The sequence below is a fragment of the Balaenoptera physalus genome (genome assembly GCF_965194825.1).
Source record: "Balaenoptera physalus genome assembly, chromosome: 17".
Lineage (NCBI taxonomy): Eukaryota > Metazoa > Chordata > Mammalia > Artiodactyla > Balaenopteridae > Balaenoptera > Balaenoptera physalus.
In genome coordinates this window covers 40,298,793-40,316,497 of record NC_138895.1, presented here as the reverse complement: position 1 = coordinate 40,316,497, position 17,705 = coordinate 40,298,793, and the positions used below count along the sequence as shown (strand labels likewise).

At 34.4% G+C, this 17,705-nt stretch overlaps 2 protein-coding genes and 1 long non-coding RNA gene across 4 annotated transcripts in view; 1 reads left to right on the top strand and 2 right to left on the bottom strand.

Moving 5' to 3' along the window:
- LOC309647158 (uncharacterized protein C8orf88) overlaps window positions 1-5,911 on the top strand; it is a 50,961-nt gene extending 45,050 nt beyond the window's left edge. Inside the window, exons 5-6 of the mRNA XM_082434209.1 lie at window positions 1,774-1,880; window positions 4,052-5,911. Of these exons, the coding sequence (XP_082290335.1) occupies window positions 1,774-1,880; window positions 4,052-4,075 (131 nt within the window). The 3' untranslated portion in view covers window positions 4,076-5,911. The remainder of the gene's footprint in view (window positions 1-1,773; window positions 1,881-4,051) is intronic.
- Window positions 1-17,705, bottom strand: part of LOC309647170 — a 473,470-nt gene that overhangs the window by 76,240 nt on the left and 379,525 nt on the right. The window lies entirely within an intron of this gene.
- Window positions 7,400-17,705, bottom strand: part of NECAB1 (N-terminal EF-hand calcium binding protein 1) — an 88,382-nt gene continuing 78,076 nt past the window's right edge. Inside the window, exons 5-7 of one of the 2 annotated variants that reach the window (XM_082434195.1) lie at window positions 13,183-13,260; window positions 11,794-11,885; window positions 7,400-7,455 (exon numbers count right to left, since the gene is read on the bottom strand). In XM_082434195.1, the coding sequence (XP_082290321.1) occupies window positions 7,430-7,455; window positions 11,794-11,885; window positions 13,183-13,260 (196 nt within the window). In that variant the 3' untranslated portion in view covers window positions 7,400-7,429. Of the gene's footprint in view, window positions 7,456-10,373; window positions 11,886-13,182; window positions 13,261-17,705 lie in introns of those variants that run through there. The other variant, XM_082434196.1, reaches the window with a different exon arrangement.

Here is a 17,705-nt window from a genome sequence, read left to right as displayed (position 1 = left end):
TTGCTTTTCAACAATCATACATATCTTCATAAAACTTAGATAAGGGGGGAAAAAAGGAGTCTGTTATATTTATTCAGCTATTTGCCATTTCTCTTTTGTTCTCCTTTAAATCTTAAGATTAAAGACTCTGGTATCATTTCCCTTCAACCTGGAGAACTCCCTTTAGTGTTCTTATACATCAGGTCTGCTGGTGACAAATTCTTTTAGTTTTCTTTCATCTGAAAATGTTTTTTACTTCATGTGCATTCCTGAAGGATTTTTTCACTGGCTATGTATAAGGGAAAAACTACACGCCTCCTGTGTTTTTCCTCTACTCTCAATACTATACTCACAACACTTCTGGCACTAGATGTGTGGTTTTTCCAAATATCAAGCAATTCATTGCGAAACCAGCTTGGTGTCCTATAATTCAAGTTAATTCTGATATTAACTGGAATTAATGTAGATGCCACAGGGTAATGGCCTGGTCACATAAGACTACCCTCCACTTCTGATGACATTTACAAGTAAAGGTTCCCAAGACCCCCTTCTTGGATTCTGTCATTTTCTAGGACAGCTTACAGAACTTAGGGAAACCACTTTCTTACATTTACCAGTTTATTACATAATTAAGGGTATGATAAAGAATATAGATGAATAGCCAAATGAAGATATACATAGGGCAGGGTTTTGTAGGGTCCCAAGTGCAGGAGCTTCTGTGGAGTTGAGTTACACCACTCTCTGGTACATGGATGTATTCACCCACCCAGAATCTCTCCAAACCCTTTACTTTTGTGATTTTTATGGAGGCTTCATCACGTAGGCACCATCGATCATGAACTCAATCTCCAGCCCCTCTCCCCTTCTCAGAGGATGTAGGGGTGGGGCTGAACGTTCCAAGCTTCTAATCATGGCTTGGTCTTTCTGGTGATCAGCCCCCATCCAGGAGCCCACCAAGAGTCACCTCATTAGAACAGAAGACCAAATCACCCAGAAAATTTTAAAAGACTTAGCAGCTCTGTGTCAGGAACTAGTGTCAAGGAACAAATATTAGAACAAAAGATGCTCCTAGTGCTCTTATCACTTAGGAAATTACAAGGGAAAGGAGTTCTGTGCCAGGAACAGGGACAGAAACCCATATATATATTTTTCTATTATTTCACAATATGGAAACCTAGGTTGCCAGTCCTTTTCTGTTAGAAATTTAAAGATTATAGCTCCACTATTTCTGGCCCAGTAAATGGTCTAATATAGACCAAGATGGTGATAGTCTCTGATGAGAAATCTGCAGATATTTGAATCATTGTTCCCCTTGAAGATAGGGACCCTATTTTGGACCTTTTTCACTATTACCTACAATAAATGTTTCTTGAATTGAATTTATTGGATTGTATTAAATTTTTAGTAAGTTAATATAAAGACTAGACAGGCTTATTAGGGTTCCATTTCCATAGGCTTATCGGGATCTGAATTGCCCAATAGGTGTTATACCTGTTATATTTTATAATAGAAGATTTCTTTACTAGATATGAATAACCAGATAAAAGAAGCGATGCATTACCAAGTTTCTGAAATGTTTCCTTGGTGAATTGGCTTTGTTTCTATGTAAAAGGAAAATTGGAGGCAGTAGATGTTTGTCAGAGCTTTTTCCCCACTTCTCTTTTACATAAAAACTACTTACCATTTTATAAAATAATGGACAGTTAAGGGACATCCAGAAAGAAACGAGCCAAAAAGTGTTCTGTGAGAGTTCTGTGCTTTATAACATTACAGTTGATGTTTTGATATCTACAGAGAGAATCAAATACAGCAGAGATTTCCTGTTGAAGCTCTCAAGTGTTTCCATCTGCAAAAAAAAACCAGACTTTCTGCCTGATCATCCCATTGTACTTCAAAAACCAGTAAGTAGTTTTCTAATTTTGTATTGTTTTAATTCTAAATATTTATCTTTTAAAGATTTTTGTATTGTTTTAATTCTAAAATATGTGTCTTTTAAACCTTTTTAATCTTTCTCATTGTGAAATATAATTCAGAAAAGTACATAAATCTAAATGTATATTATAACAAATTACTGTAAGTAATTACCACTCTGGTCAAAAATAGAATGGAATTGTCATATTTTAGGAAATATTTTTCTATTTTGTTTTTCAATTAAGTTTTATAATTCACCTGAAATTGATTTTACTATATGGTGTGAGGTAGGGGTGAAGTTTTATTTTTTTCTGCATGGATATTCAGTCATCCTAACAATATTTAGCGAAAGGATAGTCCTCTGCCACCTTTGCGGCAATATATTTACATGTGGTCTGTTTCTGGGCGCTCTGTTCTGTTCAGTTACTCCTTTTATACAGTAAAACAACACAACTATTCTTCAACACGTCTTTGCTGTTTCTTAGCCCTTTATATTTCTGTGTCACCTCATCAAATTCTATCAGAGTAAATACACACAGTAAATACATACATGTATCTTTCAGGATATTGATTGGAAAGGACATGAGTTTCATGTCAGGCTTGGGTTCAAGGTGTAGCTCCACCTGTGTACTGGTATATTGTTCAAACTTAGGCAAGTCACTTAACGTTCTTGAGCCTCAGTTTTGCAATTGTGATAAGGGGATGATTTCTAATTGTTAGGATTAAATGAAATGTATGAAATTGCTTTTTTAGTATGGTACTTATCTCTCATTATGTACTCAGTAGGTGTTGATTTTCATCTTTTATGGTCTTTACTTCCATTTTGACTGGAATTTGAATTTCTTTTATTTATAGTTTTCATAAACACCATTTTATACAGGTAAAGGCATATAAAAGGTATACAGGCATACCTCAGAGATGTTGCGAGTTTGGTTCCAAACAAATATCGCAATAAAGGGAGTCACAAATGTTTTGGTTTTCCAGTGCATATAAAAGTTATGTTTACACTATACTGCTCTTAGTTGTGCAATAGCATTATGTCTGAAAAAAGAAAAACTATTTACATATCTTAATTAAAAAACACTTTATTTATTTATTGCTAAAAAATGCTAACCAACATCTGAGCCTTCAGCAAGTTGTAATCTTTTCACTATGTAACATTGAAGATAACTGATCACAGATCACTATAACAAATATAATGATAATAATGAAAATGTTTGAAATATTGGGAGAATTACCAAAATATAACACAGAGACGCAAAGTGAGCAGATGGTGTTGGAAAAATGGTACCTATAGGCTTGTTTGTTGCAAGGTTGCCACAACCCTACAATTTGTAAAACACACAGTATCTACAAAGAGCAGTAAAGTAAGGAATGCCTGTAGTATTCTACTGAGATGAGTTCAGAACATAGGTATGCTCAGAATGGGTCAAATATGAGATATAAAATACTTCCTGTGTTCTCCATTTGGGGGATTTCTTACCCTTTGGCATTCATAGCTTTTTTTTCATAATTACAATTTTTTGTATTTTAGTTTATTCATAGTGTATCAGTGGTTCTTAATTTAAACTCACTACCTTGCAGACATCCAGCTAATTCTTTTTAAAATTAAAGCATAAATTTAAAAGTGTTTTTCATAATAGCTTGCTCACAGGACTATTTAATGAGGTAAAGCATCCTTGATGATATTTGAATTTTTCTACCTGTTCAGAGATCTTAGGGGCATATAATCCTTGGTCTATAAGAATACATCTAAACTTCAGTGCTATATAAAATATAGTCACTTTCTCATTTGAAGGCTTTCCACTTCTAACAACATTTTATTTTGTCAATAAAAGTTTGACATACGCATTATTTTGAGTTTACTTTTGTTTTATGCATTAATAACATTTTCTAAAAATTAGGTACCACAAAAACAGAACAACGGGTTTGGAATACAATCTAATATATTTAAATATAATATATGAATTATATAAGTTTTACTAAACACAGAAGAACTGCTTTATTTGACAAATTCCAGTTACTTAATAGTTTCTATAGTAACATGCATTTAGATCTACAAACACTTAATAGGTCACAATATTTGGTTTGATAAACTAATTAGTAACAGCTACATTCATTCAATCTAATTGATAAGTTAACTTTTTCTTCTTTATTACAGGAAAACAACCAAAGCTTTAAGTAGCATTTTAAGAACATATGTATTTGAAGATAAAGAATTATTAATTTTATATTTTGGACACCTGCAAATGAAGTAGATCTAGTAACAATAACTGTAATGGACTGTAACAATTCAATTTATTTTTAATTTTGATGGTTGGGTATTTGGTTTCTCCTAAAATGAGAAAGAGATATTTTAAACTCTAAAGAATTTTCTAATCAGTTTCAGCTTTGCAGGCAGTTTCCTGCATAAATTGGGAGTAACACTGGAAAGTAGGAATTTGGTTAGTGAAATGGGAAGACTGTATTTATAATTTGCATGCTACTTGCAATTTTTGTTTTTCATCACTTGTAATAATGGAATGGAAATGCAAGCTGTAAAGATTCTCAAATATAAAGTATATGCTACGATGTATATATGATACATAATTTCTTGTTGCTTTTAAAGTTGCTTTTGTTCTGTTTCCCACTGATTTCATACCAGCACTTGAAAGGATTATTACAATCTCTCTAGAGGTTTAGAATGATTCAGGATGTTCAATGAATAGTTCAGTGACAGGAGGGAGAGTATCTTAAGAAGTATTTCTTTTCAAATATATGATTGTGCTCTAGGTTTGTGATAATAACAACATTGTCTAAGATTCTTTTATTTCCAAAAGAGGAATAATTGAGGCATTTGCAAATAATTGAGGTGCATTAAGTTTCAATGCTGTAATTTCTTATAACAAGTGTATGGATGAAGAATTTGGAGGTTTAAACTTTTAGCTCCTAGAAATTTTATACAATAAATCTCCTGCAATTTGTCACTCTTGTTAAAAAGAAAAGCTTGTTCCAGCACAGTGTCACAAAGAATTGCTCATATAAAGGTAAGTGTAAACTCTCCCTAGTTCTATCCTCAGATTCTCTCAGATCCCTGGGTCTATTGGCAAGGCATTCAAGGACATCATTTGGCAGAAAGTTTATCTTAAACTGAATTCTGAACTCCTAAAACCAGTACCTTTTTCTTCACTGGTCTTTAGACTTGTTACCCAGATTCAAACTTTAGTCCATGGCAGGTTTCCCAACTTGGTCTTTAGTATATTACTTTTCATTGCTTTGTTCCCCAGAAAAAGATTGCTTTTCAAATAGGAAAAAAAAAAAGAACCTTCACTAGCCATAAATTTATTGGTTACTTAAAAATGAGTTTATACCTACAGCCCAGTTTTTTACACTCATTTTTGCCCTACTATTTCCCTTTATATTATAGCTTCTAGTATTTATATGTGTATGAATACACACACATACACAAAAATACATGTAATTTATATAAGAGCTGGGGTCATCTCAATAAAAACGTAATTAAAAAAGAGCTGGGGTCAGAATTACCATATAATTAAATTGGTTTGCTTTATTATTTGCCTATTCTCCAAGTCTGTTGACTTTAGTTAAAAGAAATATCGAACCTATTCCAATTTGGAATACAAAGAGCCCTTCCACTTAGCATTGTTACTGAGGGCAGACCCCTTTTAAAGTCATACTACTATTCTAACTTTGGAAACTGCCTAGTATCCAAAAGACTTGATGTACTTCCTGAATCTGATACAGAAATGGACTGGCCAGAACAACATATTGATTAGCTATAATTTCTATTTTTGGAATCATTTATGACCAGCATTTTCAAGAAGAGTTTGTATATTAGAAGTCCCCGAGGTTTCAAAGTCTTTTGATCCTTTCTTACTGTATATAATCAGAGTGAGACTGCAAAGACTGTTTTATTATCTATTTGCCTTTGTACATATGTATAGCTTATTTGAATAATCATTGTACATCTCCATTCATGTTGTTCTTTGCTTTGTATATAAATTAAAAGAGTTGAGCCAGGTGTTGTTTCATAGTGTTTGTCATCTTTAGAAATGACCAGACACACACACACACACACATATACACACACACGTGTGTATGTCAACATTTACTACCTATTTCTAGTAGAAGCTATTAAAACTTCTTTAATTTTATTTAGACTGAATGAGGATGGAGAGTACACAAAGGTATTGGTAAAAGTTAGTTTGAGAAAATATATTAGGTTAACTTTTATATTTAAAAAATAAAATTTTAGTTCAACCTTCCTTTTTGTCTGAGTTTAAAAAAAAAAAAAAGGAAAAATTCACCTTATATTTGTTTCCTGGAGGACCTGTGGTTTCAGAGGAATTTGGACTAGAGAATAAACAAATTTCTATATGCATTGCATTTTCATTGGCAGCATTTATCAGAATAAAAGAGATTTTATTAAAAATATTTAATTTATGAGCTTGTACAGCAGAATATATAAGGTACACAGTTTTAGTTGTTCTAGTGAAACTGGGATTGTAGTCATTCTAGTGTTGAAACTGAAAAATAGATGTTTTTTGTCCAGTACATATTTTATTATTTCCCTAAAGTTTATACTTGTTTTATAATTCTTTGTTCACTTAGGTTAAAATTTTGGTTTTAAAATATTTTGAAATCATTATTTAAATGCAAATGTCTGTTTTTCATAAGTAAAGTTAGACCTCTGGATCATGTGCCAAAAATTCTGGACCACATTTTCTTAAAGTAAAACTCTTTTCTTGATTTGTTTAACTTACATACATGGAATTATGATGCTAACAAATGATATAATGATGTTACATTACTAAATGGTACCCTGTCACAGAATTGCTCAACTTATGAAAAACCAGTTTATAACTTGACAGATGGATAGAGATTCTATTGGTTATAGTGAAGATTGGTTTATGCTCATGTATTAACTTTTTTTTAAGCTTAAACAACAGGGATGCACATGCATCCCTGCTCTCTCTCTCTGCATATAAGGATACCAGTCATATTGGATCATGTATTAGCTTTTTAAGTAACATAAAGTGAATAGTTATAGGATCCTGAGTTGGGAATGGAGTAGGTATTACTGAAGAATACATTTCACTCATGGAAAATCAGATACTTAAAAATCACAAAACACTGATTTAACCTTTATAGTTTATGACAGATCTACAAAAGCTGTCCTATGAAGTAATAGTCTAAAAGCTCTCACTTTAAATATTTTTTTCTCTATCATAACAATTTTGTTTCTTTATGTGTATACTTTTCATATATTATGATTTTGAGACTAAAGGGTTTTAGGTTTATTGTATGTAGCAATACAGCAGCAAATATTGAGAATAATAGTGAACTTTGAAAGTTGAGCTAAAATTTACATGAACGATAAAGTGATAGAACACATTTAAGAAGAGTGCACATCTTAGGGTAAATATATTTAAACAAAAGTAGAGAGTAGATTAATAAGTACAGAGAATTTTCTAATTCACATTTTAGATAAGAACAGTTGTTTTTTACTTGGAACCATAAAGAAAATGTTAAGGAACAGCTAGTTGTTCAGGATCCACCATGAAGCTGAAAAGAGAAAAAAGAGGTTTTTTTAATAATGAAAATAACTGCTAGGGCTAAGTTAGTTCAAGGTGCAAGTCATTCTTAAAAAGACTATTTTCCCTCATCTTTAGTCTGTATAATTACTTATCTTTCAAGTTACTATTTCCTGACTTGATTGAACTTTCCTGTGCACTTGTTAATTGTACCATATCTTTTGGCACTTGGTTGCAGTCTAACTAAAAAGTTTTGGTTATATATGAATAGAGCTTGTCTTGGCAATGAGATTATAAACGCCCTGAAGATAAAATCATGTTGTTGTTGTTTTAATTTACCCAGTTCAGAAAGTTTGGGTATAAGCAAGTGGATGTGTTTTAAATAATATTTTTTAAGTATATCTGTATTGTAAAATTAGAAATATTTTCCCCAGTAAATGTAAGTATCCCAAAGACAAACCCATGTCAAAGAAGTAAGATTGGTGGAATGAGGTGAGAAACAGACAAATATAAAGGATTAAAATTTGTTTTCAAAGCTGTTTAAATAATACACTTACTGGCAATAGGATCTTACTTTCTTATGTATCCTTTTTTCCCATAACCATAGGGTTTTCTCCTTTGCCAAGGGATATTCTGCTCCACAGACCAATTCTTATGCTTTCTTTGTCTGGGTGTTTTATGATGGCTTATCAGCATAGGCTCCATATTCCAGTATGCCTCATTTAAGTGATTTTTATATTTGAGAGTTCATAGGAATATATTTTGGTTTATATTTTTGTATCTAGGTGCAGACTGGTTTAGTTGCTTTATTTATTTTTTTAAATAAATTTGTTTTATTTATTTTTATTTTTGGCTGTGTTGGGTCTTTGTTGCTGCTCGTGGGCTTTCTCTAGTTGCGGTGAGCGGGGTCTACTCTTCGTTGCGGTGCTCGGGCTTCCCACTGAGGTGGCTACTCTTATTGTGGACAGAGCACGGGCACTAGGTGCATGGGCTTCCGTAGGTGTGGCACGCGGCTCAGTAGTTGTGGCTCACAGGCTCTAGAGGCCAGGCTCAGTAGTTGTGGCACACGGGCTTAGCTGCTCCATGGCATGTGGGCTCTTCCCGGACCAGGGCTTGAACCCATGTCCCCTGCATTGGCAGACAGATTCTTAACCACTGTGCTACCAGGGAAGTCCCTGCTTTATTTCTTAAGATGTATCTTAAACCACTTAGAAATCTTAATTAAAAAGCAGTCTTATTAGAAATTATTTGTGAATTAGTAATACAAACCCACTCATTCTGTGTTTCTAACTGTAATAAGTTTCAGATTTTTATTTTAGGTCAAAATATATGCAGCATTTCAAAACTACATAAAATGAACAAAACTAGTTATTAAAAATATAAGTCATATGAACATTAAAATCATAAATAATATTTATAAGCTAATTTCAGCTTTTTGTCCAGGGAGATATATATGCTGTTTGTCCCCATGGGAAGTCAGCGGTTAACAGTGATAAAACTTTCAGTTTACAATAGAGTAGGATGACCCAATAGATGTTAAAAATCTTGTTTGAAGTAGGTTTTTAAAATTGTGTTAGAATCAAGCCTAACTTTTTTTTCTATCAATTCCAGTGGTCGTAGAAATTAGATGTGATGTGAAAATCAATGAAAAATAGGGTAGCAATTAAAAGGCATTAAATTGTATTCACTCTGAATTCTGAGAACAAGAATTGATCCAGTTTTATCTGTACTCAGTTTTTCTCTCTAAATTAGGAAATGCTCTGAGAGAGAAAGAGTAATAGAATGCATGTACCACTGACACTAATAGTGCATAGAAAGTTAATCCAAGATGATTAAGTAAAGTTAGGCCATAAAAATCTACCAGATTGTTCTAAATGTGCTATTCTTACTATATTTTTTCTTGCTACCTTGTTAGCCTCCCTTTCTGTACTCTTTTCTACTGTACTGTCAAAGTGTTTTCTCTCCTGGAAAGATTCAAGACATCAATAAGAACAAGTTTCTTTCTTTCCTTCTATACTGTAGAAACTGTGGTTTCAAGATTGGGAGAGTTGAAAATGGATATGATGTCAGACACAAAAATTACAAGTGTCAGGACTTCTTGGGAAATTCATGACTGAATACCAATGCATTTATGATGATATCAAAGTCCTTATTCATTCGTTCATTTAGAAAATATTTGTATCCTTATGCCATACATTATACTAATACTGCACTAGGGCAGGGGATATGAAGATAAATAAGATGTGGCTCTTGCTTTCCTGCATTTCTATGCACAAAAGCTGTAGCAGTCATATTTACAGAAGTTACTTGAACTAGAACTAGTTCTTTTCTTCTCATTTATAACAGACTGTTCAAGTCTGGTATAATGTTAAGCTAAAACTTTTTGGATAAGTTTAAGGCAGTCATCGAAGTCTTCCTTAACAGCCTTTGCTACCAACTCACTTGCAACTTTCCAGAAGCTATTGTGCATCCTAATTTAAACCGCATGAGTCAAATTGTTAATCACGAGAAATTTCAACCATATTCTTGGCTTCCTCAATTGAGGGTTAAATCTGAGATATACAGCAAGAGAGATTCTAAAAGTCTACCATCTCTAGGTCAGATAAACCTGCCCTTAAGATCTAGAGTAAATACATATTAAAAATCAGGCTGAGACTGTCAGAGTCAGCCAACTTGAAAGCATTCACACCTGATCTCCCCATCTCCTCACCTAGCTTCAATTCCAGAATTGACTTTTTCATTTTCCATTTATTACCAATCCATCAAAATCTACCCTAATTTTAAAATTCCTACCACTTTTTAAAAACTTCTCTTGTCAAATCCAATTTTCAGTCCCATTCTCTTCAGTCATGCTCTACTACATAGGCCCTCTGAGGAGCACTGTACCTTGCATGTTACTCCTCTTTTGGTTTCCTTGATGCTCTGCAACTATGACTCTCCTATCTCTGGTTCCCCTCAGTCTCCTTAATGAAAGGAGGCTTTTCTCTCCCAACCTTTTAAATAAAGGCAGTTCCTCAGGCTTCTGTGAGATATTTTCTTCTTACCTACACACTTTCTCACCAATCCCAGGCTTCAACCATCATCTTGCTATGGTTAACTACTGAAAATTTTATCTGCAAGGGAACTCTATGGGTATCTTCTTGGTTCAGATGCTTTTTTTTCCTGGCCTAGATTATTGCCCTGCCTGACCAATTTCTCTCCTCTCAATGACATTCACCTTTTTCCCTCCTGCCACAGTTACTACTGATTAGAGCATTCACTAGCCCTCTCAATAACTTTAATGACTCCATAATACTGTAAGAAGAAAGTTAAAATTCCTTATTATATTTTCAACTCCCATTTCCTACTCTCTTCTCTCTTTACACATGTACCATATACAAGCCTTATGCTTTAATCATATCTTTGCACCAATTAACACAGCACATTTAACATTTCTTGCATTTGTTCATGTCTACAATTTACCTCTATCTAAGTACCATTCTCCATCTTTATTTATCCAAATCTCATTTTTTAAAGTCCAGCTCAAGGATCATCTCCTCATTAAAAGCTGTTAAAGAGGCAATCCACTCCTCTAAATTCACATAGCACATTATGACTCTAATGGGTAACTACTATGTATGTCCTGAGCTTGTTATTTTTCTGCAAACAATTGTCTTTCCTACTGGACAGAAAGCATTTTATGGGTAGGGGCTGTATTTTTACTTTGTACCCTCTGTAGCTCCCAACACAGTGCTTGTTCATAATTGGAGCTCAATCAGTGCTAGTAAACAGGCTAGTAACCCCAGTATCCCCAGTGCCTAGCACTTATTAACATCCAGTAAAAGTATGTTTAATTGGTAATTGAATGGATGGGTAGATGAACAAATGAATTTTTGTTCTCAATTATCTTAAATAAGCTTTGGCTAGGCCAGACTTCTCAGACAAGTTCATTTCAAATTTCTTTTTCCCTTCTCCTTTTTTTCCAATTACAAAAAATATTTTAACAGTTATTATAATAAAGATATTTCTAACATAATTCTAATCTCCAATCTATGGGTCACCTATTTCAAATTTATTCAATACACCATAATATAGTAAAGCATTTGAATAATTTTTTGCAATGTCATATTTGTACTTCAAATTGTTAAAAGGTGACCAGCAAATGACTAATATTAGGTTTAATACAGCCAGGAATACAAATAGGGTCAACTAAGGACTAAAGGCAATAGAAAAAATATATAGACCTCTTATTTCCTATCCCCACTCTCAAATTTTAAGATAGATAAAAAATAGAGTACAGTTAAGGGGAAGGGGCTAGAACATACTGTCTTTTAAACAGAGAAAGGCAATACAAAAGCACATAGAAGAATTGTGAACCCAGGATAATTACCAGGAACTAGCATAGTAGATGTGAGTTCTGGAGTTTCCAAGAAATCCACATTACTTCTTTGGAAGGTCTTGCTATAATTCATCTGACGGTGGCTGTATAAATAATTATAGGTTACGGCTGTGCAATTTATTACGATCTTCCTGAGTAGAATGTAGCACAGTTCAAATTCACTCAAGGTGGCAAGGTTTCGGATGATTTAGATTAAGTGCCTGAATACGGACTTCTTTTCTTGGTTATTTACCCTTAAAAAAAAGACTAAGGAGTAATTTAACAAGTATCACCAGAAATTTTTTTAAAACAGGAGAGCACTAATTCTCTAGAGAAGATAAAAGGAGATAACTGTAATTGCAGCAAGAAGTTTACACAGAAGGAAGACTATCTTGGGCATCAGGATGTTGAAAAAATAGGATAGCTAAGAAGAAGGACTATAGATTTTCCATCTCTAGAGGATAAAAAGAAAGAAAAATCATCTAAAAGTATAGGCCTGGAACTACAGAGTTGAATAAGTTGCCTTTAAAGCTCCCTTTTGTGCCTGAAATTCTATTGATGTCATTATGCATTATAGCACAGTGTTTAAAATAGCCACAAAAATAAAATTTTTAGGTGAAATATGTATCAACTAAATTTCCAGGTATTTGTTTCATTACCATAATTTAACACCCCAAAATATGGACTTATTGGAGAGCTCTATTCTCCGTGCCATTTAAAGCCAACTAGAACTATTTATATAATCTCAGAATAGCAAAATTTCCTTCATCTAATTTTTCTAATCATATATTTGTTACTTATTAATAATTAATTTAATTTCAAAGAACTTGATTTATTTTTTAACTTTATCGAGGAATAGTTAACAAATATAATTATATGTATTCAAAACTGAATGATTACAAGAGAAGTTGACTTGCTTTTAATCTTTTCCAAACAATGTCTTGAATTTCCCTTTTATTTGCAGTAAGTAAAGACATTTCAAAAAGCTGTTAAGCTATGATGATCTTAACCATTATATATAGCTTTATTGCAAAATAAAAACCACAGAGCTTAAGAAAAATTAGGAAGTAAAATTTTTTTCATCTTTTTCTGCATCCTTTGTCTCCCACCCCTGCACACCTTAGACACCCATGACCCACATCTAAATCTGTTTACCTGAAAGCATCAGTAAAATGGTAATTCTTAAAGTGTGATCATAATCAAAAGTTTTTGTGCTTCAAAAGGAAAGTGATTTCAAATCCATAAAGAGAGTGAGATTTAGGAAAATGAGCAAATGGGACAGGTTTTAAGGTGAGGTAAAGGGAATGGAGTTTTTTCTACCAGTTCTAAAATTATATCATGTATATTGCCACCTCCCTGGCAAAAAAATAAAAATAAAAATAAGGCCTGCTCATAACTTACCTATTCCACACACTACTATTCTCCCAGAACTCGTAAATCGTGTAGCGAGATTCATTTGAAAGCTTCTGTATAGAAATACTGAAATGGAAAAGGAAAGGTGTAATTAGCCACAGGAAATTAAATACAAGAAATAAACTAATATTTCTAATCATCTCTAATCTTATCCTTTGTATAGGAAACACCTATGGTTCCTGCATGAAAATTGAAGTTTTGTTAATAATTGATTAACATGTCTGTTTAATATACTTTTTTAGTTTTCTGGTTTGGCATCATGAATACTGTCTCAGTATATTTTAGAAATCACAAATATAACATTGTAAAATTTCATTCATATATCCATTCAAAAAGTTTTGTTATTTTTTGTTTTTTTAAATTTTATTTATTTATGGCTGTGTTGGGTCTTCGTTTCTGTGCGAGGGCTTTCTCTAGTTGCGGCAAGTGGGGGCCACTCTTCATCGCGGTGCGCAGGCCTCTCACTATCGCGGCCTCTCTTGTTGCGGAGCACAGGCTCCAGACGCGCAGGCTCAGCAATTGTGGCTCACGGGCCTAGTCACGCCGCGGCATGTGGGATCTTTCCAGACCAGGGCTCAAACCCATATCCCCCGCATTGGCAGGCAGATTCTCAACCACTGTGCCACCAGGGAAGCCCAAGGATTTTTTTAAAAAAATCAGATGTGGTGCTTTTTTAAATGGAAGTATAGTTGATTTACATTATATTTCAGGTATACAGCATAGTGATTCAGTAGTTTTGCAGGCTATACTCCATTAAATGTTATTACAAGTTAATGGTTATAATTCCCTGTGCTATACAATACATCCTTGTTGCTTATCTATTTTATACATAGTAGTTTGTATAAACTACTCGTTTTTAAATTTTTTAAAATAATTTTTATTGGAGTATAGTTGATTTACAATGTTGTGTTAGTTTCGGGTTTACAGCAAAGTGAATCAGTTATACGTAGACATATATCCACTCTTATGATTCTTTTCCCATATAGGTCATTTCAGAGTATTGAGTAGACTTCCCTGTGCTACACAGTAGGTCCTTATTAGTTATCTATTTTATATATAGTAGTATGTATATCTCAATCCCAGTAAATTGAGAGATTGGGAGAAATTGGGAGAATAGGATATTGATTTAACAGAGAACATAGAACATACCAGTAAAATAGCCAAGCTCAATGTAAATTTAGGATTTACCTAAGTGTGGCCAGCAGATGGTGGTAACTACACAGAAATTGTAATACTTATTTGGCTTGTAGTTTGGTGTTTTTCACAGAGCTATTGATCTAGCTTGCTTCCGTTAAGATATGATGTAGCAAATACTGTTATTAGTTCAATTTCAGATTTTCTCGGGGAAAGGTTTATAACATAATTAAAGGAATTGAACAGAAAGTGAAACTGGAGATTTTCTAACCCCAGGAGTTTATAGATGGGCTCTTGGCGGGGTTCCTTGAAATCCCAGAAATGAGCTGCAAATTACTGTGCATATCTACTTTTTCCTGGGAAGAGAATCCATAGTTCTCATCATGGTCTAAAAGGATCTGTAATCCCCAAATGTAATCTGACAATGTAATGGTCAAATTTCAATCCATGACTATGAACTGCCTCCTACAAACTAATTCATTTATATTACTTATTACATATAAAAATCACCTATCCTGCTATCTGAACCTGCCATTTTCCAGACTAGCCACAAGAAATTCACAAAATTTTAGCCTGATGCTCAAGTTTTGAAGGACTGAAGAAGATAACACAGTGTGATAAGGTAGTGGTTTGAAGTATAGCCATATAGACTTACCTTCATCCACCATGTATTAGAGCTTTGTCACCTTGGGTCCATTACTTAACCTGTTTCCTCACCTGTTAAATGGTGGTAATAATAGTACTGTGAGTACTAAATAAGGCATTACATGTAGAATGTTTTGCCCAGTAATTGTTATATTGTATGTGTGTATATGTGTGTGTGTGTTAGCTGTTAGCTCAATAGCGAAAAACAAAGTAGCACTTTCCTTAGGTGAGTGAAAGCTAAGCCTTAATGGTATCAAAGTTGAGAAACGTGACAGAATTAAAAGGAACAGAAAAGAAACTGAGGGAAAAAGACAAATCTTTAAAAACAATGAGGAGCAGCAAGCCAATAATAATGATGATAACAATTATTATATTATTATACATACTAATAACAATGGTGATGTTTGCTAACATGTATTGTTCTGTTTCAGGCCCTAGTCTAAGCATTTCCCATGGATTAAGTCATTTTACCTTCACAGTCACTCTGGGAATCATATGGTAGATACTGTCTATTGCCTCCCCAACTGTCATTCCCCTCTGTCTAACCGAGCCCTGCCATTGTTCATTTTGCAATATATCCAATGTACCTAAATATTTGTTTTCTAACCTCCCCTATAGCCAGGAATGGCCATGTGACTTGAGTTGGGCCAATGAGATGCCAAGGGAAGTATGCTGAGAAGCAAGGACTTCTGGGAAACTTTGTGTCCTTAGGTTCAGACATGAGAGGATGGCTTGTTGGTGTTGCTCCTTTCTCCTTCTTCCTGACTGTAGGCCATCTGGTCAAGAGCCAGATGGAAGAGTTGAAAGACCAGTTCAGATTGTGTCTCAAAGGACTATGGGTGAAAATGCTAATCAAAATTTTTCTACAGACTGGGTGCTTTCAATTAAGGGCAAAACCGACCAATACACAGCAATGACATTTAAGGACATTGATATTTGAGACTGTACAATACAGATAATAATACATATGCAATGATGACACTGAGACAGCAAGAAAAGGTTAATGATAAAATTTTTAGAAATTTCAGCCAGCAATATTTCTGTTAAAAGGGCTTAGGGCTTGAAGGATTAGCTTTCAATCATTTGCAAACTTAAAATTACATGATGTAACTCTGAGCTTTTGCTTTGTGACTGTACTAACTTAAACACCCTCAGTCTTCCTCCTCAATGTATTCATACTTCCTGTGGCACTCAGAAACTCACTGGCTAAGGCAAGAATTCTTTGGCTAAGCTGTCTCTGGATAAGGTCACTTAGAGCTTCAGCCCTGAGCTCCAGGAGACCTTGAACATTCCAGGAGCTGGAAAATGTCAGTGAAATGGGGAAAAATGATGTAGCTCAGGAACGGTTGGGGTTAAACATCTTACCTAAGGTAGCTTGGCTCATCAGGAACAGGACACACTTCGTCTTGGCTTCCTCTGTTCCCCAGGTGGCCTACCTTAACTCACAGAGCCTAATCACTGGAGTAAAGGGCACACAGGAGGGATAGTTCCCACAATTCTCCACCACACTACAGCGATGCATTTATTTTGTCTATATAAAAATGCTGATAAATTAATGGTTCAATGTGCCACAGGGTACCATGAGTTCTTAAGGATGTTTCTTTGGCCATAGTACAACTCCCAGGGTTGATTCTTACAATGCAATTCCACATTCATGTTACCTACATCCTTGACATGGAGTTTAGAATACATACAAATTCTAGAATTTGGTAGCTGAGAGTGACTTCAGAAATCATTTTATTCTACTTAACAGCTGTGAAATTAAGGCCAAGAACATGGCTTTAATTGTTCAAGAATGAGTATCCTATTTTCCCAACTGGTTTCCTAGATCCTTGGAAGCAGAAACTATTCTCAACTTCCCGAAGTCAAGCATGGTTCTGAGAATACACTGTGTACATCACATATATTCAGTTGGTACCTCCTCGTGCCAAACACAGGGATTAAATAAGCCTTCATGATTACAAAATATGTGACAAGAGTAATCAAAAAATGTGTGTGTGTTATACATGGGTCACACAATTGCTCTGCTTGGGTTTTTCAGTAACTTTTTTAACATCTTCGTTGGAGTAAAATTGCTTTACAATGTTGTGTTAGTTGCTGGTATATAACAAAGTGAATCAGCTATATGTATACATACATCCCCATATCTCCTCCCTCTTGCATCTCCCTCCCACCCGCCCTATCCCATCCCTCTGGTGGTCACAAGCACCGAGCTGATCTCCCTGTGCTATGAGGCTGCATCCCACTAGCTATCTATTTTACATTTGCTAGTGTATATATGTCAATGTTACTCTCTCACTTCATCTCAATTTCCCCTTCCCCTTCCCCTTCCCTGTGTCGTCAAGTCTATTCTCTACGTCTGTGTCTTTATTCCTGTCCTGCCCCTACGTTCTTCAGAACCTTTTTTTTTTTTTTTAGATTCCATATATATGTGTTAGCATATGGTATTTGTTTTTCTCTTTCCGATTTACTTCACTCTGTATGACAATCTCTAGGTCCATCCACCTCACTACAAATAACTCAATTTCATTTCTTCTTATGGCTGAGTAGTATTCCATTGTATATATGTGCCACATCTTCTTTATCCATTCATCTGTCGATGGACACTTAGGTTGCTTCCATGTCCTGGCTATTGTAAATAGAGCTGCAATGAACACTGTGGTACATAACTCTTTTTGAATTATGGTTTTCTCAGGGTATATGCCCAATAGTGGGATTGCTGGGTCATATGG